General features: G+C 29.4%; 1 protein-coding gene across 1 annotated transcript in view; it reads right to left on the bottom strand.

Annotated features, from left to right (window-relative positions):
• Positions 1-4,920: 4,920 nt before the first annotated feature.
• LOC136072110 (dnaJ homolog subfamily C member 11-like) overlaps positions 4,921-23,598 on the bottom strand; it is a 93,018-nt gene continuing 74,340 nt past the window's right edge. The window contains exons 20-21 of the mRNA XM_065820437.1: positions 10,673-10,802; positions 4,921-5,236 (exon numbers count right to left, since the gene is read on the bottom strand). Coding sequence (XP_065676509.1) covers positions 5,208-5,236; positions 10,673-10,802 — 159 coding nt within the window. The 3' untranslated portion in view covers positions 4,921-5,207. The remainder of the gene's footprint in view (positions 5,237-10,672; positions 10,803-23,598) is intronic.

Genomic DNA, 23,598 nt, shown 5'->3' with positions numbered 1-23,598 from the left:
TTCTTGGGGAACCTAAAACAATTAAAAAAATAAAATATTCATGGTCTCATAGACAAAACTTTATAATGTTATAATGTCCCGGGCTGACAAATAGAATATCTGGCAACCCTAAGTACTAGTCGATTAGCGCATTATCAATATGTGGCCTTATAATAGCTAAAGCCCTGTGTTTACACTAAAAGTTTGTTTTTAATAAACTTTTAGTGTAAACACTTTATGAAGTGTAAACTTCATAATTGTTTTTTTTTTTTAATATGTTGTTTATATTCATACATAAAGATCGTTTAATAAAATATTTTTTTAAAAGTAGTTACTTATTTTTAGATATTGCACTTAAAAGTTTGTCAAATATGTAAGGATTTTTGACTAAATGGTGTTAAACGCGCTTTCTAACTTAAATTAAAGCAAAGCCCCTACTTTTGAATGGTTATTTACTTTTATATATTAGCTGAGACCAAAAGAAGGATAAAATGTGCGTGTTAAGCAGATGATTTTTTTAAATATCATGCTTCAAAAGTACGCAAAAAATGATTTTTCGTTCAATTCAATCCTTATTTTCATCCTTTTGGTTATTCTGCAAACTTTAGTCTAGTATTTCGAGAACCAATAAGTATTTTTGTTACTATGTTTTACACTTTTCATAATGCAGTTTTCATGGTATTTTCTGTCGCTAAAAACTAAGCATTATTGGTCATCTACACTTTTTGTATTTCCCTCAACTTTCATCGTAGTTTTCTATAAAACTATCATAATCGTTAATAAAAATAGGGGCTAGAGGAGTAAATTAGCGCGGGAAAAATACAATCTAAGTGTGGATGTGAGATTCCGAATGTATTGTTTCCCAAATATAAAGGAAATAAATTAAAAAGAGAGGACTGGAATAATCCGCTTAAACAAGAAGGAAAGAAATTAAGTGCATGGAAATCTGGAACTGCTGATAGAATATTCTCCAATCATTTATTTGTTGATAAAATGTAATGAACCCTTACCCAGCATTAAATATGGGTTTTCATCAACTTGAACAGAAATAAGCTAGAAGAAATTTAAAGAAGCACCCGATAACTTGAACATGTTCTAGTGAAAAGTAACCTGTAGAACCTTTGTTTACTGAAAAAAGTATTGTTACAGAATTACCAAGTGTTAGTTTTAATGTAGATTATTTATCACCTTTATTATCAGACCATAGATATTCAGTGAGTTTACCATTAATAAATGTACTTTATGTGAATACAAATCTTTACTTATCACCTCCTATGTGACTATGTAAATAATTAAAAAATAAAAATAATACAGGAGTGAAGCCAAAATATAAATTTTCTTGAAGATTAGATTTTTTAATAAAAGTTATGCAAATGCGCTTTGGTTTATTAAATAAAAATCTGGCTGATATTTTTATTTTAGATGCCCCAAGAAGTCCTTACAATTTTATCACAGAGCACCGCGGAAGAGCATTTGAAGTTTGAAATTCACGCCTCCTTCCTAACCGATGTTATGCAAGCGCGTATCCCCCCTTAAAATTTCAATATTTTCAAAAAAAAAAATCGTTTTTAACTACTTTTACCTGTGTATGATTATAAAAATTGTTTTAAAAGTAGCAAATTAACCTATAACTATCTTAATTTGTCTAATTAAATAAACTGTCTTAACGTGATATCCCTAGCAACGCCATAGCAACGCACTTGTTTAACTGTATACATCCTTCATTTTACCTTTATTCAACCCTAATGAGTGTTATAACTGCTATGTACAAGCTTAAACAGCTTCTTTATGAATTTTTCTAGAATTTTTGAAAAGGTTGCTACATCAAGTACGACAATTTAAATCAGTGTTATTTTATCAGCTTAGTTTTATTAGTGAAAATGGGAAAAGATTGTCGAGTGAAGCAACGTACACAAACTCACCGTAAAAGGAAAGGATTTATTGGAAATCTTAATAAATCTGTGAACATTGATAGTGTTTCTGATAATGTTAGTATTGAGTTGCCAACAATTAATTTAAATGCTGCTAACAGCACTTGTGTTTTGGAACAAAATAATGAAAACTCACTTAATTTGTCAGCTTCGTCTCGAAAAGTTAAAGACTTAGAAGATACACTTGTTTTGAAACCTTGTATATCTGGTTATCGTATCATTGATGTTGCTGTTTTGGTTTCTGTTTTTAGTTCTTTTCTGTGTCCAGAATGTGGTAGTCCCACACTCTCATTAGGTGAGAGATATAATAAACGACATGGTTTATCTTCCTTGTTATATCTTAAGTGTCAAAAAAAAGATTGCAACTATCTTCATCAGTTCTACACCTCTATCAATGATAATAATAAAAAAGGATTTGATATTAATATTTATTGCATGCGACTATTGGGCCATGGATATGCAGGCATAAAAAAGTTTTGCACTTTTATGAATTTACCTAAGCCTATGACCAAAAACAACTTTCAAAAACTACTAAAAATAATTGCAACAGCTGTTAAAACTGTAGCAGAACAAACAATGATAAATACTGCAAATAAATTGCAAAAAACATCTTCGGCACCAACTGATATTTGTGTATCTTGCGATGGTACATGGCACAAACGAGGATATTCATCGCTGAATTGAGTCTTTTCTGTTATCTCTACTGTTAGTGGCAAAGTGTTTGATGTTGAAGTCATGTCTAGATATTGTAAAGGTTGTAGTATTAATCAAAACCTTCAAAAGTCTAATCCAAATGCTTATGCACAATGGAGAAATTCCCATGTTTGTAAGTATAATTACCAAGGTTCTGCTGGTTGTATAGAGCCAGAAGCAGCAAAACGTGTTTTTCAGCGTTCTATTGATAATCGCCAGTTAAGATATATTTAATATTTAGGTGATGGAGACAGTAAAAGTTACATGAATGTTAAAAATACATACCCTGATATAGAAGTTGAAAAGCTGGAATGCGTTGGACATTATCAAAAGAGAGTTGGAACACGGCTGCGGAGTTTAAAGAAAAGGGAAAAAGGCCTTGGTGGTAAAGGGCGTCTTACAGATGCGACAATCGATCGCTTACAAAATTTTGTTGGAGTTGCATTCAGACAAAACATAGATAACCTAAAGGAAATGAAGGCAGGAGTGTTAGCATCACTATTTCATGTGGCTTCATCGAAAAATAATAGTTTACATTTTCCACACTGCCCTACTGGTTCAGACAGCTGGTGCAAATACAATGCTGATAAAATAAATAAAACAACAACATATAAGCCAGGACCGGGTTTACCAATGGACGTTATTATGAAAGTGAGATATATATTTGAAGAGTTAAGTAAAGACAGTGAGTTACAAAAATGTTTGCACGGCAAAACACAAAATGCTAATGAATCGTTTAATAGAATGATTTGGGATCGTATACCAAAACAAACATTTGTCTCGCTTACCCAATTAGAAATTGGTGTTTATGATGCTGTTGCTTACTTTAATATTGGAGCGAAAGCATCATTTGATATTTTTAAAGAACTGAACACGGAACCAGGCTTTCATATGATTGCAGGATGCAAAGTATTAAATAATGAAAGAAAAAGAAATGCTGAATATCGAATAAACCCTGATAATAAGTCAAGACGGCAATTTTTACGTGTCAAAAAGTTGAAAAAAAATGACAAAATAATTGAAAAAGATGGTGACTTGTATGTTCCTGGTGGATTTTGATAATTTGGATTATTTTTACCTATTTTATGAATAAAATATTACTGTATTTAATGTTTATACTTTAATCGAGTTTTTTTCAGAATAGCAATTTGTGGACGCCGGCCAATATATTTGGAGAACGGTATGATATTTTTTAATGAAATTTTCATGAAGTGTTGTCCATATTATACTCTATGATATGAATGAAATGGATTTTATTTAAATTAAAAAAAAAAAGTTTTGGGTCAATAAAATGATAAAAAATTTGACCTTAAACTTCGGTCGTCCTGTTGTGGTGATGAGAAAAAGTTATGAAAAATCTGTTCCACTCATATCATAGACCTGCCTTATAACAACACTATGGTTCAGTATGGAAAGGTGGAAATGACTCAATTTCTTTGTATTTTGGCCGGCGTAAAGTTATTTTTTGGTCATTTTAGGGGTATTTTGTGGTTACCATGGCAACAATATGGATTTTCAAAAAAAAAGTTAGTCCATTATTCTTAATTTAATATAAGCATGTTACCAATAATCATTTTTTGTAAAAATGCTTAGATTTAAAATCAGGGGGGGATACCCCTTAACCACTGCGCTACGGCTGCTCATACGACGAATTATTTTGGTATTTCGAAATCTTAAATAAGTTTACCACTTTTTTAAAACTATAGCTTATATTCTTGGATGTGCTACTATTGTTTGGCTGCCAAATGAAGTTATAAAAAAAAGTGTCTCTCGTGAAAACAAACCATCACATACGTAGAGCGTTTCTTGATTTTTTTTTAAATTATTTATTGAACGTTTAAAGTTTTTTTTCAACCAAGCAATGACTTGGTTGAAAAAAAACTGGTCTGATTATAAGTCTTGGTATGGAGGTCCTTGTATGAATAATATCCCCTCTAATTTCCCGCCTTGTGCGGAAAATTTATAATCCTTTTTATCTCTGTTGATTTGGATATTCCTTTAATAACCGAAAAATTTTTTTTTTAATTTTTGATTTGTCAATAACCCTGCTTACATCTAGTTCTACATCATCTTCAATACTTGAGTAATTAAAAATGTAGCTATTTTTAGAAAAAACAGAACTATTCAAAAACAAAGTTTGCTATATTAACTTATGCTGGCTGATTGAGCGTGTTTAAAGTTTATTTTTGATAGAAATGGATTCGTTGTCCGTAGACCTATGCTTTGATATATAACATTCCTAGTCAATACCATAATTACAGTAATAATATTTCAAGTGATGAAATTCGGCAATTATAGTTTTTGATTTCAATTTCTCTTTAAAAAAAATTTATTTTTGAATGATTTAGTTTTATGTATGCATACATTTATTTAAATAATTAATTCGATAAAAATTTAATTCTTAACACCTTTTATTAAACAACCCCAACAGATTCGCATTTCCTTTAAGATAAACGTATAACACCACTTTTTTATTACTTAGTGTTTGAACGGAAAGCTTTATTACTGTTAAAAAAATATATTTTTTTACAAAATTCCGAGATACGCATGAACACCTGCAATATTTGAAGTCGTAGCATGACCAATAAACACAACATATGGACTTTAGCTAATTTTCGTCGATATGCGATGAGCTAAAATTATAAATTGAAATATATATATATATATATATATATATATATATATATATATATATATATATATATATATATATATATATATATATATATATATATATATATATATATATATATATATATATATATATATATATATATACTAGGGGTAGTCAGTTTGAGGAAATTATCAAATCTAAAATACCATACACTCTAGATTTGGGGCAAATGTTAAAAAAACAACTCCCAAAAAATTTGAGCTCAACAGGTCCACTCTATCTTTACCCCCTAAGCACTTTTTTAGAAAAAAAATTCTCAAATACCATCAAAAACAGCCGATTTTGCAGGTCCAAGAGGAAAGTTAAACAAAAAAAATTTGAAATTTTTTTTCTTTCTGGGATGTTTATTTTTACCTATATATTTTAGCAAAAATACATGATATTGTAGTTTTTTTCAAAAAAAAAAATTTTTGTATTTAGATTTAAAAAAATTACAATAATAGAATGCCCTAATAGAATGGCTAATAAAATTCTTCACATTTTCTCTTAATCATGGTCAAACACCAAAGTCGATGTCTACATCACTTATAATACCACTTGCTAAATCTTATAAAAAATCATTAACTGATCCAAATAACTACTGTGGTATTAGCATCATTCCAATCTTCACAAAACTAATCGAATATATAATCCTAATAATCTGTCCAGATCTAAAAGAAGCTCATCCTCTTCAATTCGGTTTCACCAAAAATAGCTCAACCCTACACGCCGAATTTGTTAATAGTGAAACAATTAAACACTACAACAACAACAACTCACCTATTTATCTCTGTTCCCTTGATGCTGAAAAAGCTTTTGACAGCTGCAACTGGGACATTCTTTTTGAGAAACTGTACAATAATAAAAAATTACCACTGTATATTGTTAATACAATATCGTCATTATACAGGGAGAGTAGTGCTTCTGTGTCTTATCTAGGTTGCAAATCATCTCCATTCTATCTAACGCAAGGAGTGAGACAGGGATCGATTCTCTTGCCTCATTTGTACAATCTTTACACTCAAAACCTACTAAAAACCTTACAAAATGAAAGTCGTAGGAACATCAATAAATGGAAACTACACGGGTGTTGTAGCATATGCTGATGACATTATACTTCTTAGTTCCACCCTCTCTGGCCTACAAAAGCTAATTAATATCTGTAACATTTACACAAAAGAAAATTGCATAAAATTGAATGCTGACAAAACCGAGTTTTTGGTCACCGGTCTTTGGTCAATCGCAAAGCTCAAGACCATACTAGCGTATGGTCTTGAGCTTTGCGACCATAAAGAAATGTTATTGCAAAAGCTTGATATAGTAGGAAGAATTGCACTGAAGTCACTACTAAACGTTTCAAAACATAGTAAAAATTATATACATCCCCTATTTTGTATTAAAGATATATCTATAATTACGCAACAAAATAAGATAGACTTATTTATTCGCCTGTTGAAAAATAAAATGACATTTGATATTCTTAAGTCGCAGTTGAACAACGAATCAGGTCCACGACCTTTTGTAGATAGCGTCAAGGCTCTGTGCAATAGTCATAAATTAAATATAGAGAAACTAATGCAACACAAAGAAAAAATAAAAATTACTGGTTTAAAAAATATAATTCTTGAAACGGATCTTAAAATCTTAAAATGTGCAGTTGAGTACTGGAACTCAAAAGAACAAAGAACAATCTTCAAGGATGTTCTTGAAAATAAAATTCCTAGATCCTAGAGATTTTTTTTGAAACTTTGAAAATAAATAAGTATAAAGAAGAAGAGTGTGGTCAGAAAATAAATATGTATAAAGAAGAAGAGTGTGGTCAGAAAATAAGTATGTATAAAGAAGAAGAGTGTGGTCAGAAAATAAATATGTATAAAGAAGAAGAGTGTGGTCAGAAAATAAATAAGCATAAAGAAGAAGAGTGTGGTCAGAAAATAAATAAGCATAAAGAAGAAGAGTGTGGTCAGAAAATAAATATAAAGAGGAAGAGTGTGGTCAGAAAATAAATAAGTATAAAGAAGAAGAGTGTGGTCAGAAAATAAATAAGCATAAAGAAGAAAAGTGTGGTCAGAAAATAAATATGTATAAAGAAGAAGAGTGTGGTCAGAAAATAAATATGTATAAAGAAGAAGAGTGTGGTCAGAAAATAAATAAGCATAAAGAAGAAGAGTGTGGTCAGAAAATAAATATGTATAAAGAAGAAGAGTGTGGTCAGAAAATAAATAAGTATAAAGAAGAAGAGTGTGGTCAGAAAATAAATATGTATAAAGAAGAAGAGTGTGGTCAGAAAATAAATATGTATAAAGAAGAAGAGTGTGGTCAGAAAATAAATAAGTATAAAGAAGAAGAGTGTGGTCAGAAAATAAATAAGTATAAAGAAGAAGAGTGTGGTCAGAAAATAAATAAGCATAAAGAAGAAGAGTGTGGTCAGAAAATAAATATGTATAAAGAAGAAGAGTGTGGTCAGAAAATAAATAAGTATAAAGAAGAAGAGTGTGGTCAGAAAATAAATAAGTATAAAGAAGAAGAGTGTGGTCAGAAAATAAATAAGCATAAAGAAGAAGAGTGTGGTCAGAAAATAAATAAGCATAAAGAAGAAGAGTGTGGTCAGAAAATAAATATGTATAAAGAAGAAGAGTGTGGTCAGAAAATAAATATGTATAAAGAAGAAGAGTGTGGTCAGAAAATAAATAAGCATAAAGAAGAAGAGTGTGGTCAGAAAATAAATAAGTATAAAGAAGAAGAGTGTGGTCAGAAAATAAATAAGTATAAAGAAGAAGAGTGTGGTCAGAAAATAAATAAGTATAAAGAAGAAGAGTGTGGTCAGAAAATAAATAAGCATAAAGAAGAAGAGTGTGGTCAGAAAATAGGAAGTAAAAGAACACTAAGGTCAAAAAAAAAAACTCATATTTGAAAATTTTAAAACTATTCATTATTGAAGAAGCAAAGCCAGATATTAAAGGTAAGAATTAGTTTTAGAATGAAACCCCTAAAGTAAAAAATTTAGCTAAACTTTTTATTTCTTATTTTTTGTAAACAAGGCTGTCAGCTTCCAACAGGGATGGAAATACTGCAGCACTTAGCTTACAACCAATCATTTTTCCCAAGAACATCAAAAAAAGCCACTATTCTTGCTTGTCCTCCTCAGAAAAACTTTGAAAAAACTGTGCAATGAAAAGTAAATGTGATTGTATTTTGGCCAAGGTAAAAGAGTCATGGATTAAAGCTGGATTTTTTATACTAAACGATCAAAGTCTAGTAAAAAATCTTTCAAATCTGGACAATGAATATTCAAAACTTAAGAAGCATGAAAAAAGGGGATCCGCTGCTGATTTAGCAAAGCAACAAGATTTTAAAGTTTACCGTAACAAATTATTCTGGGCTGGCACTCCTGATCTTAGGAATACAATAAAAAATGACAAAAAAAGATCTAATTCAGATAAGCTTGAGGATTTGGAGTTTCTGGAGGACCAAGAAGGGGGAAGAAGACTTATGCTTGGATCAGAAGATAAGAAGTACAGAATAATAGTAAGTATTTCTTTTAAACTAAAAAAAAAAACAACCTTCACAACAAAAAGTCACTGCGGAAATTTTTTTGCTGGTAATGTAGCTCTTATGGCTACAATCAGTGATATTTCTCCAAGTGTTTTACATAAAGTTACAGGTGCAATTCTAACTCAATCAGGAGCTGATCTGACAGATTTCAAATGTAGCCAGTCTACAGCAGCTAGAAAAATGAAACATGCAAATCATAATATATGCATGATATCAAAAGAAGATGTTCAACAAGCAATGGATGAATCCCCATACCCATGCATAGTGCATTTTGATGGTAAAACATTAATTGAACTAAACAAAGGAAAAATAATTAAAACTGATAGACTGGCTGTACTCGTTAATATTGAAGGTGAGTCACACTTGCTTGGAGTACTTCCTTTACCATCATCCTCTGGTGAAGATCAATGCAATGGTGTAATGAACCTTCTTAAGGAGTCAACCTTGAATCCAAAGTAGGAGGAATATGTTTTGATACTACTGCAAGTAACACTGGGTTAAAGAAAGGTTCTTTAATTAGAATATCAAACAATTTAGGCAAATATCTTTTAACTATTGCATGCAGACATCATGTATGTGAATTAAGAATGGTTAATCAACATTCCACAGGACCAGAAAATGTCATTTTAAAAAAATTAAAAACAAATTGAAAATCCTGATTTTAATTACAATCAAACAGAACTGATAAAGTTTGATTGGAAAGTAGTAAGGGGAACTATTCTTGAGAAAGCTGCGCAAGAGTCTTTGAACTTTTGCCAAGAATACATTACAAATAGAATAATAAAGATTTTATTAGAGATGATAGAAAGGAGGTTGCAGAACTTGTCGTAATTTACCTTTCTGCATCTTTAGTAACACTAAGAAAACCTGGAGCAGTTCATCATGCTAGGTTCTTATCCAAAGCACTTTACTACCTAAAGCTACAGTTTCTTTCCAGCCATCTTGACTTTGTAAACCAGAATAATAAACTCAAGACAGAAATCAAGCTAATAAGTGAATTTATAGTTTGCTTTTATGCCAAATGGTATTACAGGCTAATGACTCTTGATATAAAAGCAATACACCAAATGCAACAGTATCGAAAACTTTGTGCCAAACCAGGTGCTGTCGATGCAATTTTAAGCTCTCTTTACAAACATAGTTAGTATTTAGATTCAACAATGATTCCTCTTGCTCTGTTGGATGATGACATGTCATTTGAGGAGAAAGCAAATCTTGCAAAAGCAATTCTTACTTTTAAAATGCCAATTTCAGCATGGTACAATACTAAAAAAAAATCAAAAATAGATATAAAAGATAAAACAGAAATGAAAAACAAAATTAGTGAACATCCTTCTTCACTTGCTCTGTTGGTTGATGAATTTTCATATCTTATGTTTGATAGAATTGGATTAGAGGAACAAAGGATAAAAGATTGGCTTTTAAAAGCTTTCAGAATTATGCCAAATCTATAATTGGTAAAAATCAACATCCCAGAAAAAAAAATTTTTTAATTTTTTTCATTTCACTTTCCTCCTGGACCTGCAAAATCGGCTGTTTTTAATGGTTTTTGAGAATTTTTTTTCTAAAAAAGTGCTTAGGGGGTAAGGATAGAGTGGAACTGTTGAGCTCAAATTTTTTAGGAGTTGTTTTTTCAACATTTGCCTCAAACCTAGAGTGTATGGTATTTTAGATTTGAAAATTTCCTCAAACTGACTACCCCTAATATATATATATATGGATAGTATATATATATATATATATATATATATATATATATATATATATATATATATATATATATATATATATATATATATACGAAAACGGTGGTTAACAAAACTATCCATAGAGTAAAGACAATTTAAATAAAGGTGCTTACATTGCTTTGGTATTCGAACATGTTCAGTATCATTAAATACAGCCTCATGAACAGCATCACGAAATTCATAGGAAATTTTCAGATATTTATCTTCTCCTGGACATGGGTCATAGAATCCATTTAGCTGAGACTAAAAAAACGTAAAGGTAATCTGATGTATCCAAAACTTTAGAAAAGGAGTCAAGGATACATTAGAGGGAGTAAAAGGGCTATTTGTTTTGTCGTTATAAAAATCTATTTTAAAACAAAGTTATTTGGAAAGTTTATATCTGTCTGTATTTCTGACAGTGCAGATTTGTTGAGATTGTTATGCAATGACAGGATATAACAATTTTGTTTTGAGTCTTAAAATTTACGAGAAAATGCTGTGCTGAGCGGGTTTGCGTTTTTTTAAACAAAAAAAGGACCAAAATATGAATTTTAAATGAAAAAGGATCAAGATATGAACTTGAAGTATCAATTGAATTAAAAAAAATCTAAAAGATTTTTAATAAATTCAATATTGTTATGTTGGAAGAAAGACCAATTAAATCTGTTTTGGCATGTTCAAAATGTTTCAGTGGCAAAAGAAAAACTTTGTTTGGATATTTTTCCTTAAGAATATCTTTGTAATTTATAAGTTTATTATATTTGTTAATTTATAATTCAAAACTTGTTATAACCTAACGCACCACCTAACACATATTTAGACTAAAATCATTAAAAAGCGTTCTAAATTTTAAAATGTTGATATTATGATCACACATTTAAAAATTGTTTACTGAATTCGAGCGATCATAATTTTTTTAACTTTTTAAAAATAAACAACAAAGTTTAGCTTTGCAGAAAATATTGACGATTCATCGATGATATCAAACTTACTTTAATGTTAAAGGTTTAAATAATTTTTTGTATTGAAAGTTAGAATTTTCTTTTTCTCTACAACAGATATCCAAATTACACTATATAACACATTTTTTGTCCTTGGATTCGAAATGATATATTTCAATTCTAAAGACTCTGGAAAAACGACTACATTAAGCACAAACAAATTTTATGACCACAGCACAAATATAAGAAAGTATCGTTTTTATTGAGACAGAACAAGATAAATTTCGTTTTTTTGCTTGTTTGGTCTGGTAAAAACATCAATTGCATATTGAATAGACTAAGACAGTAAAAAACCACCCAAAAAGCCTCGGAAATGAGTAGGTTTCTTAGATTTAAAAGTGTGAATCACTCTCATGAAGACCCTAAATGTAGTCACTTATCATACTTCTGTCATACTGTTCTTGATGACGTTTAAAGTTCAATATATATTAATGAAAGCACTTATCTTGCTTCTCTAAGTAAGCTCCTATGTTTTCCTTGAACTTACCGAGATTAGAGTTGAGGATATGGATTTTGTGTGTCATTCTGCATCCAATATCATGATTCTTTATGAGAATCTAAACCAACTCCACAAAGATTTCATTTTCCTTGAGATTACCCAGGAACCAGGAACAACTCCAATAAAACTGTTCTAAGACGTTCTCTCTGTCCTGTTCAGGAGCTTGGCAAATTTGTCACATTTTTTGTTCTACTAAATCTTTGGTCCGACAAGGTATAATGTAACTTGGTGACGTATGAAAGATTTCAGTTTTCATAATATATTGTTTCCAGACTTGGAACAAGCTATAGTTTGAAAAGTTTTTATAGTGTCCAATTAGGTATTAAAAAACCCTCCTTTAAAAACATCTGCCTTTATCATTAACTATAATGGTCCTAAACATAAAACATTAGAGCACAATGAATTTAAAATCCAGAAATTTACTCAGATCAGAAAAAATAATATATATATATATAAAGAATATATAATATACATATATATAAAGTGTATATATGCATATATATATAAAGTATAATCCATTCACTTTAATAAAATTACCTAACAGAAAAATATATATAAAAAAAAAAAAAACTGTATATATATATATATATATATATATATATATACACACGCACACACACATGTATATATATATATATACACATGTATATATATAATATATATTTATATATGTATATATATATATATACTATATATATATACATATATAAATATATATTATATATATACATGTGTATATATATATATATATATATATATATATATATATATATATATATATATATATACATGTGTGTGTGCATGTGTGTATATATATATATATACACATGTGTGTGTGCGTGTGTGTATGTATATATATATATATATATATATATATATATATATATATATATATATATATATATATATACATATATATATATATATATATATATATATATATATATATATATATATATATATATATATATATATATATATTAGTAGTAGAAAATCACTTAACAAAAAGTTTTTCCATTTAACACTGTGTTTCATCAACAAAGATTCATCAGAAATGGATGATCAAATTAATAAAACTTCAATTTATACCAAAATTAAATTACAGGAAGTTGCAAATGTCTTAACTACTGTAAATTTTCACACATTTGTGGAATTTGCTGACACTATTATAAAAAGAATTCTTTAGAAATGATTACTTATGCTATTTTTTTAAAATGTTTTTTTAAAAAGGGTAATTAATGTAAATATTATTTGAACTCATTTGTTTTTATAGTTTTTTAGGAGAAACTTATTTTCTTGCCTACATTTAGAAATTAATTCCGATCTTTTGTTTAATTGTTTATCAAAAAATGTGGTATATAAATGTGTTGTTTCCTCTAAGAATGTACCTGATAAACAATATATTGGCATAACAGAGGGTGAATGGAAAAAACGTTTTGCCAATCATAAGCAATCTTTCAAGAATAAAAAGTATTCAAAAGACACCATGCTGTCAAAATATATATGGGAATTAAAAGAAAAAAATATTGATGATTTTATACTGAATTGGTCTATCCTTAAAACAGCGCCTGCATATAACAATATTTGTATATATATATATATATATATATATATATATATATATATATATATATATATATATAAATATATATATATATATATATATATATATATATATATATATATATATATATATATATACAGTATCGGACAAAACAAGTGCAACCAAATAATGCTAATTTAGTTTCTTTATATAAAAGTGCTGCATTTTTTAAATTTAGAGAAATAACTATGTAACTGTTTAGAGACAAAATTCTTCAAGTTTTATTTATTACAAAGTTCATTATTTGTACACGAAAATTAATAAATTAATCAAAAGTATTAAAAAAAGTTGATTTCCTTCTGGACAAAACAAGTGCAACTCGACAAAAGGTTGACCAAGCTGTATTTCGCTATCAATATTTTGTGGCGAATCCTTTGTTGTCAATCACAGCCTTGCATCTTCGAGGCATAGATTCGATCAGGTGATCAATGAAACTTTGTGGAATCGCTGCCCAGGCCTTTTGGATTTGTTCAAACAGTTGATCCTTATTATGAACACCTTCACGATTAATTCTGCGGTTGATGATCTCCCACAGGTTCTTGATAGGGTTGAGATCCGGAGATTAAGGCGGCCAATCCATCACCGATAGGTGGTTGTCTTGAAACCACTGCTTGACTACTTTTGCAGTGTGTTTCGGATGGTTGTCTTGCTGAAAAATCCATTTTATTGGCATATTCCATTCAGCATGAGGTAACATAACATCTTTCAGGATATTTTTATACATGAAACGGTCCATTATTCCATCATTTCGATGTATTGGACCTAGACCGTTAGCAGAAAAACACCCCCAGACCATTACATTGCCTCCCACCATGCTTCACGGTCTTATGGCAGTAACGTAAATCGAGGCATTTTCCGGCCGGTCGACATACACGGCAAATGCCATCGCTCCCAATGATGTTGAACTTTGATTCATCACTGAAAAGGACAGTTTGCAATTTCTGCACATTCCAGTCAATATGAGATGTAGCAAACAGGAGTCTTTTCTTCTGCTTTTTTAGTGAAATCAGCGGTTTCTTTGCAGGGCGTCGAGAAAACAATCCGGCTTCAAAAGCACGATCGTCTTAATTGCTTTTGTATCTCGACTGATGATATCCAGGGATCCTTCTTGACGAATCTGACGATCATAGAATCCTCTCTAGAAGTGGTGGAATGCGGTCTTCCACCTTTGTTATCTGCTGCCAACTTCCCCGTAGAACGATATTTGGAACATAGTCTTGATACGTTCCATTTTTTCACGCGATATTTATCACAAATACTTTTTTGTGACATTCCACTTATGTAACCGTCAATAATTTTCTTTCTTAGTTCCAATCCAAGACTGTCGGGAGCCATTTTCGCATTTGAAGTCATAAAAATAATAAAAATAAATAATCACGCTTCTCAAGGCTTACCGCGTTACATTTACCTTGTGATGATACAATAATGCTCTGTGGAACACAACGTCTTGGTTGGATGTGGACTGCATTGATGTAATGAAACACTTGTTGTATTTCACTTTTTGTATTGATGTTCTTCGATAAAACACTTTGATAAAACTCACTTCGATAAACTGTCTTGATAATACTGACTGATTGACTTCCATATACTGACTGAATTACATGTCGATTTACATGTCTCTTATATAGTAAAATGAACCTGTGTGAACTTGTTCTGCAAGATTCTAGATGGTTCTTTTCGATGCTTCTGGAAGCTTCTAAATGCGTCTGGATGCTTCTGAATGTTTCTGGATACTTCTGGATGCTACTGGATGCTTCTTCTGGAAACTTCTGGATGCTTCTGGATACTTCCTTTAATTATTAAAAAACTTCCGTGACGTTGACACAGACCAGACTTAAGAAAATGAAACAAACCAAAAAAGTTGCACTTGTTTTGTCCGCTGCAAAATGGCACTTGTCAACGAAATTCTGCCTGTGTGCTGTCACCTGTCAGCTGATTGCTCATGTCATGGCATGCTATGACTCCAGACTCCTGAACTGTTTGCTGTGGTAGTATAGTTTGTTTCACTTGTAAGACATGTAAAATTAGGAACACTTGTTAGCATTGTTCGATGTTGGTTGCAAATGTTTTGTCCAATACTGTATATATATATATATATATATATATATATATATATATATATATATATATATATATATATATATATATATATATATATATATATATATATATATATATATACACGAGTCTCCCACTGCACACTTCGATTAACTCCACTTTTTGAAAAATCTTAAATTTAGTTTTTGGTATTTTTAATAAATTTTCCAAAAAATAAAAACATATAACTACAATTTATTTTTTGGCTTCTGAATAATCAATATTTATTTCAGAAGCCACTTTGATTAACTCCATCTCATATTTATTTCTTTTTAACTGTACCATTTTTTCTTTTTATTCAAATTTTGTTTTGGTGAACATCTATGTTTTACAGAGTTTTAGATTTTATACTAAATCTTTGCAGGTGATGTTACACTTCAGTTTTAATATTACAATTCACATCTCATACAAAAATCATTTAAAAGCTAATGTGTAAATATCGTATAACTATAAGCCAGGTGAATAAAAAAAAAGCAATGAGCTTTTACTCAGCGCCTTTGGAGTAATTGCTCAGCTTTACGTGATTAAAAACTTGAGCCAAACAGCTGAAAATTCTATTCACATAAAGCTGAGCAATTTACTCCAAAACACTAAGTAGTTGCTAAACTTTATGTAAATGAAAATCTGATCAAAATTGCTAAAAATTTTATTCACGTAAAGCTGAGCAACTTGCTTAGTAAAAGCAATTGCTTTTTTTTAATCATCCAGCCTTATGTAATATTTTTTATGTCACACCCAGCCTTACATTATTTCTTAATTGATAATAAAATTAACTTTATAGTTTTACATATTAAAGCAAAACTAATTGTTTATTGTATTAAAGCAAAAAAAATGTAAATTGTAATCTTAGTTCAGTTGTTGCAGATGAAAATATTACTTAAATTATTTTAAATAGTTGTTTCCATTTAATCAATTTTAAAACTATGCCATCACAATCAAGATGAATGATTATAATAATAACTTTGATCATAACAGGAATTTTAAAAATCAAGTTATACTATTTCATCGCTTTTCTTCACTTTTATTTTTATGGATAATCAAAGAGTGCACTGAGAGGCTCATATATATATACATATATATTAATATATATATATATATATATATATATATATATATATATATATATATATATATATATATGCATATATATTAATAATATATACATACATATATAATAATATATACATATATATAAACATATAATATATATATACATATAAATATATATATACATATATATATATATACATATATATATATATATATATATATATATATATATATATATATATATATATATATATATATATATATATATATATATATTTTTATTTTTTTTTTAAACATCTTCGCTTCCAACAAGGCTGCAAGCAGCCACTAATTAAAGTTGGAAGTTACTGTAAGAGAAAAGATAAAGATTGTAGAGCAAGATAACGATTGACGGACGATTTAAAAGATTGCAAATTATATGAATCAGGAAAGCAAGATGAAGGAAGCGAATTCCAAAGAACTGATGTTCGAGGAAAAAAACTAGACGAATAGGCGTTTTTGGAGCACTTAGGAACAGTCACAGAAAAAAGGATGACACTTAATTGAATGACGAGTAACACGAGAATGAATTTTAGTAGATGGCACAAGAGACGCTAGCTCTTTAGAGCAGTGCCCATTATAGTATTTGTAGAAAAGAGAAAGAGAAGCAACATTACGACGATGTGATAATGGTTGAAGGTTGGCTGCAAGAGCAGGTCCAACTATGTTTACAATGCGTTTTTGCACCTTGTCTAAAAGAGAAAGGGCATCATTAGAAGATCCGCCCCAGATATGGCAACAGTATTCCATACAAGGCCGGATTTGAGATAATTATAGAGATAGAGAATAGAATCCAGAGTAAGAAAGTGGCGAGCTCGATAAAGAGATGCAACCTTAGCAGATGCTAATTTTGCAGCCGATTTGATATATGGTTTCCAAGAAAGATTGGAAGTAAGAGTTAATCCTAGAAGATGAAGAGGTGACTCATCGAGTACATCACCGTTCATAAATATAGGAAGATCTAAATTATTGCGATAACGATTGGCTGAAAAAAATTTAGTTTTATCTGAATTAAAGTTCACCAGCCACTGTGAGCCCCATGCTGTAGCAGAAGTGAGATTCTTTTCAAGCTCAAATGCCGCCTTCAGGCAATCAGAGGGTGTTGGTTTCTTATCACGACAAGAATAAATGGTAGTATCATCAGCAAACAATGCCACCTTAGATGTGAGAATATCTGGAAGATCGTTAATGTAAATTAAAAAGAGTATAGAACCAAGGATAAAACCTTGAGGAACCCCTGAAGTTACAGAATAAGAAGAAGAGTGTTGTCCATCGAGGACAACTCTTATGCTACGATTGGAAAGGAAGGATTTTCTAATTATTTAGAGTATGTAGAGTATTATCATCTACTTGCTCTTTGTGAGACTTATTTGAGTTCAGCTGTCTCATCTTGCGATCTTAGTGTTGATGGTTATCTTACTTTAATCTAGGGAACTTTAATTCAGATAATACACACATTTTTTCAGCTAACCATTATTGCAATAATTTAGATCTTCCTATTTTTATGAATGGTAATGTACTCAATGAGTCATCCAACCTTTATCTTCTTGGATTAACTCTTACTTCCAATCTTCTTGGAAAACATATATTAAATCCATTGCAAAATTAGCATCTGTTAAGATTGGATAGCTTTATCATACTCAACACTTTCTTACTCCAGATTCTACTCTTTATCTCTATAAATCTCAAATCAGTTCTTGTATGGAATAGTGCTGCCATATCTGGGGTGGATCTTCCAATGATGCCCTTTCTCTTTTAGACAAGATGCAAAAACGCATTGTAAACATAGTTGGACCTGCTCTTGCAGCCAACCTCCAACAATTATCACATCGTCGTAATGTTGCTTCTCGTTCTCTTTTCTACAAACTATAATGGACACTGCTTTAAAGAGCTAGTGTCTCTTGTGCCATCTACTAAAATTCATTCTTGTGTTACTTGTCAGTCAATTAAGTCTCAAACTTTTTCTGCGACTGTTCCTAAGTGCTCCAAATACTCTTATTCGTCTAGTTTTTTTCCTCAAACATCAGTTCTTTGAAATTCGCTTCCTTCATCTTGCTTTTCTGATTCATATAATTTGCAATCTTTTGAGTCATCTGTTAATCGTTATCTTGCTCTACAAACTTCATCTTTTCTCTTCCAGTAACTTCAAACTTTAATAGTGGTTGCTTGCAGCCTTGTTGGAAGCAATGATGTTGAAAAAAGTATATATATAAATATTTATATATATATATATATATATATATATATATATATATATATTATATTATGTATTCACTATAATATATATATATATATATATATATATATATATATATATATATATATATATATATATATATATATATATATATATATATATATATATATATATATATATATATATAGAACCCTTAGATGTTGTCCGAAAGTTTTTTCCATATTTTGTTGACAAAAAGTAAAAATTAAAATGCAAGACCGGAATTTTTTTTTTTTAATAATGATAGACTGCCTGCCCCAACCAAACCCTCAGTCGATGTAGCAGCACTCCCTTGCGGGTCAGGCTATTTGTCAGTCGATGTAGCAGCACTCCCTTGCGAGTCAGGCTATTTGTCAGTCGATGTAGCAGCACTCCCTTGCGAGTCAGGCTATTTGTCAGTCGATGTAGCAGCACTCCCTTGCGAGTCAGGCTATAAGATAGTCGATGTAGCAACACTCCGCGCATGATTTACAGTAAAAAAAAATAAAAATAAAAACATTTTATTAAAAAAAATAAAAATAAAAACATTTTATTAAAAAAAATAAAAATAAAAACATTGTTTATATTGTTAAAAACATTCAAAATGTTATAAAAACATTCAGAATGTTTTTAAAAACATTCTGGTCAATTAAATTTGCGTTTTTGTGGTTTTTTTAAAAAACGATTAATTTGTAATTAAATTAATGGTTTTTACTTTCGTCCAACACGGAAATGTTGGACGAAAGTCAAAAATAATTAAAAGTGACGTATGTGTTGGCGTAAGAATCACTTTTTTCCTTCCGCTCTTCCTAAAGCCAACAAACTATAGAACTATATATATATATATATATATATATATATATATATATATATATATATATATATATATATATATATATATATATATATATATATATATTATAGTGAATCACTCGGCACTCAGCACTATTATATGTGCACTATTATATCGGCACTATTATAGTGCAGCACTCGGCACTCAGTTGCAAGTCAGGCTATAAGATAGCCGATGTAGCAACACTTCTTTGTAGCAGCAGGTTAAAAGTTAGTCGATGTAGCAACACTTGGCGCATGTTTTAAAAATATATTTTAATAAAACAAAAACAAAAACACTATTTTTAAGACTTTTTTTTACCATAAAAGTCTCTTTTGACTACGAAATAATATATACATACATACATACATATATATATATATATATATATATATATATATATATATATATATATATATATATATATATATATATATTTAGACATATACATATATTTATTTGTATACATATACATATACATATACATATATATATATATATATATATATATATATATATATATATATATATATATATACACACACACACACACACACATATATATACACACACACACATATATATATACACACACATTTATATATACACACACACATATATATATTAGTGATGTACTGATAACACTTTTTTGGCAGATGCCGATACCGATGGATAGGAAAAGGATGATACCGATGCCGATGAATTAACTAATTATTAAAGTTTTGAAGATATAAAGCCATAGAACTTTAAATCGGGTAAATTTTTTCATGGAATCCGTACTGGTAAACAAATACTAAGACCCAAATCAGAGCCAAACAATTACTTTAAAAGGTGTTAGAAAAACTCAGTTAAAAAAATATACATTTCTTATTTTTTTACTATGAAAAGAAACCTTTCAAAAAAATAAATACAATTTTAGAGGAGCGTATTTTATTTCAATTTTAAAAAAAATATATTATGATAAGCAGTTTATTTAGAATTTTAATCTCTTTATAAAAAGCAAATAAAAAAAAACCTCTATAAATATATACTGTAAAAACCCCTAATTCCGGATGTAATCTAATTCCGGATGGTTTTAGTAAAAAGTTTCATAATGAATTTATGAATAATTTTTTTAAATTAATAAACGTCTTTACCAAACAAATCAAAAAATATAAAAAAAAAATTTATATAAACTAATGCAATTATGAAAGATTTCAATTTGAAATCTCTCACAACAAAAAAAAACAAAAAAAAAAGGAAAAAAATAACTTTGACTTGCAACAAAAAAATTAAAAAAGTAAAAACACTATTTTGTGCAGAATTTTATGCTGATTATTTTAGCCCAAAAAAATTTAAATTACCTTTTGAAATAATTGAAAAAAATGAAAAACAAATTTGCTACCAGCCAAAAAAAAAAGACACCTAATTCCGGATAGAGGTAATTATTATTTTATGTACCTAAAAAAAATAATAAACAAATTAGTATGCAGCAATAAACAAATACACTTTTGAGTCCCGGATAAAGTTAATTACAATTGGCTATTTTATTTTTTATCACTTTCATGCACATAATATAATATATTATGTTTATGAAAGTAATAAAAAATAAAATAGCCACCAGGGAAAAAATAATTGACACTAATCCAGATACAGCTAATTTTTTTAGCATCCGTAAAGTTAACGCATTTGTGTTAATTGTATTATTGTAATAAAGAATATGGATAATTTTAAACAAAAAGAAGAGCGAGAGAGTCAAATCCAGCTGGCTATTCAAGCTATTACTGATAAAAAAAAAGTCATACGTACAAGCTGCTAAGTGTTATAATGTGGCAAAATCTACATTTTTTGACAGAACAAAAGGATCATCTAATAATCGAGGAGCGCCAAGAAAGATGAGCAACATCACTGAAGCTATTATTGTTGATTTATTAAAATTTATGAGTGATATAGGCTTCGGCTTAAATAGAAAAGGCGTGTTTATTGTTGTTGAAAACTATTTAAAAGAATCAAACTAACATAGTCTATTCAAAGACGGCAAACCGACTAGAAAATGGTACTCAATGGCCATACTTCACATATGAGCTTAGAGTTGAAAAAAAAAGCTTTAGAAAATTCTATTTTACTTTGGCGTTTGCCGGCTCATACCAGCCATTTTTTACAGCCACGTTGGCGTTTTTAAAACAGTAAAAGGCGCATGGAAGAGAACTGTCGAAAGTTATTTGACTAAAAATCACTTTCAAAGCCTGACTAATCGACATTTTCCGGCCATGTTTAAGGATCTCATCCAAAATGGTGGGTTTAAACCTGAAAATGCACGAAGTGGTTTCAAAAATACTGGTATATTTCCACTCAATCGTTCGCAAATTTCTTCTAAAAAAACTTCCATTGGTGCTGTGTTTCAAGCTGTCGAAAACAACATTATTGAAAATTTATTTGATTCTTCAACAGTTTCTAGTCCATTAGTTATGGGAAATGCTACCAATACACCTAACACACTGTCAAGAATGTCAAATCATGAATTATTGCTTAAAAGCTTTGCTACTTTGAATAATGCTGTTCAACAAGTGGGCATAGATATAAACAAATCAGTGTTAAATATGCTTCGAGATCAATTGACACCAACTCTAAATAAAAGAGTTCAAAAAAGTGAGAGAATAAAGCGACCAGCTAATTATAATATGACTTCGGCGGATGCCATAGCTTACGATGAAGCTGAACAAGCATCAAGAAAACAAAAATTCGATGAACAAGCTGCAAAGAAATTTACTAGAGAACAAAAAAAGATTTCCACTGCTACTCAAAAAGCGAAAAATGCACAGAAAAGAGAAGAAAAAAAAAAGTTGAGACAAAGTCAGTCGTCTAAAATACCAGGTAAAAAAGGTATAAAGAAAAAGAATCAATTAGTAGACCCTCATTTTCCTCAAGCTTCAAATAACATTTTAGTATCTGATGATCTTCTATGTTATTCTTGCAAAATTAATTGGACAAATAACTTAGATAACCAATGGCTTGTGTGTGAGCAGTGTTCAAATTGGTCATGCATTGAATGTGTCTTTGATTATCGTCCAGCCATGGAATTTATTTGTAACGAATGTGTATAAAATAATATATATTCTTTTTTTATTAAACGATTTCATTTTTTTAATGAATTAAAATAATTATTTTAATGTTAGTATTATTTGTGTATGTGTTTTTCTGCATTTTATACGCATCCGGAATTAGGGACATAAACACCTAATTCCGGATAAAAACAATATTTTTTAAAAATAAAATAAAAGATAATATTTTTTATATCATTTGATTTGTCTTGTTATGAAGTTTATTTATTTAAAAAAATTATTTCAAAATTCTTTATATTGAGTTAGTTATGACAATTTAAGTCCTAAACCATCCGGAATTAGGGGTTTTTACAGTATATACATATATTCTCAAAATAAAATAAAATAAAAGACTTCAAAATGAAATACTAAAAAAAATTCTAACTTTAAGATTCTGAAGAAAGCATCAATAGCAGTTGTCACAATGTTTAGTATTTAAAATTGTGTATACAAATATTGTAATGTAAAAACATAAGCATTTCTCCTGTTTCTGGAGTTAACCTATTTCATCTTGAAGAGTAAACTTGTCCTCCACAACTGAACAATCGTTCACTTTCAACAGAAGATGGAGGGCATGATAAATACTTCTGAGCTATTAAAACTAATTGATTGAAGTTATTCTATTTGCTCTCCAACATACC

Source organism: Hydra vulgaris, chromosome 15, assembly GCF_038396675.1.
Source record: "Hydra vulgaris chromosome 15, alternate assembly HydraT2T_AEP".
NCBI lineage: Eukaryota > Metazoa > Cnidaria > Hydrozoa > Anthoathecata > Hydridae > Hydra > Hydra vulgaris.
Note: the sequence above shows the minus strand (reverse complement) of the source record. Positions and strands in the feature narration are given on the sequence as shown.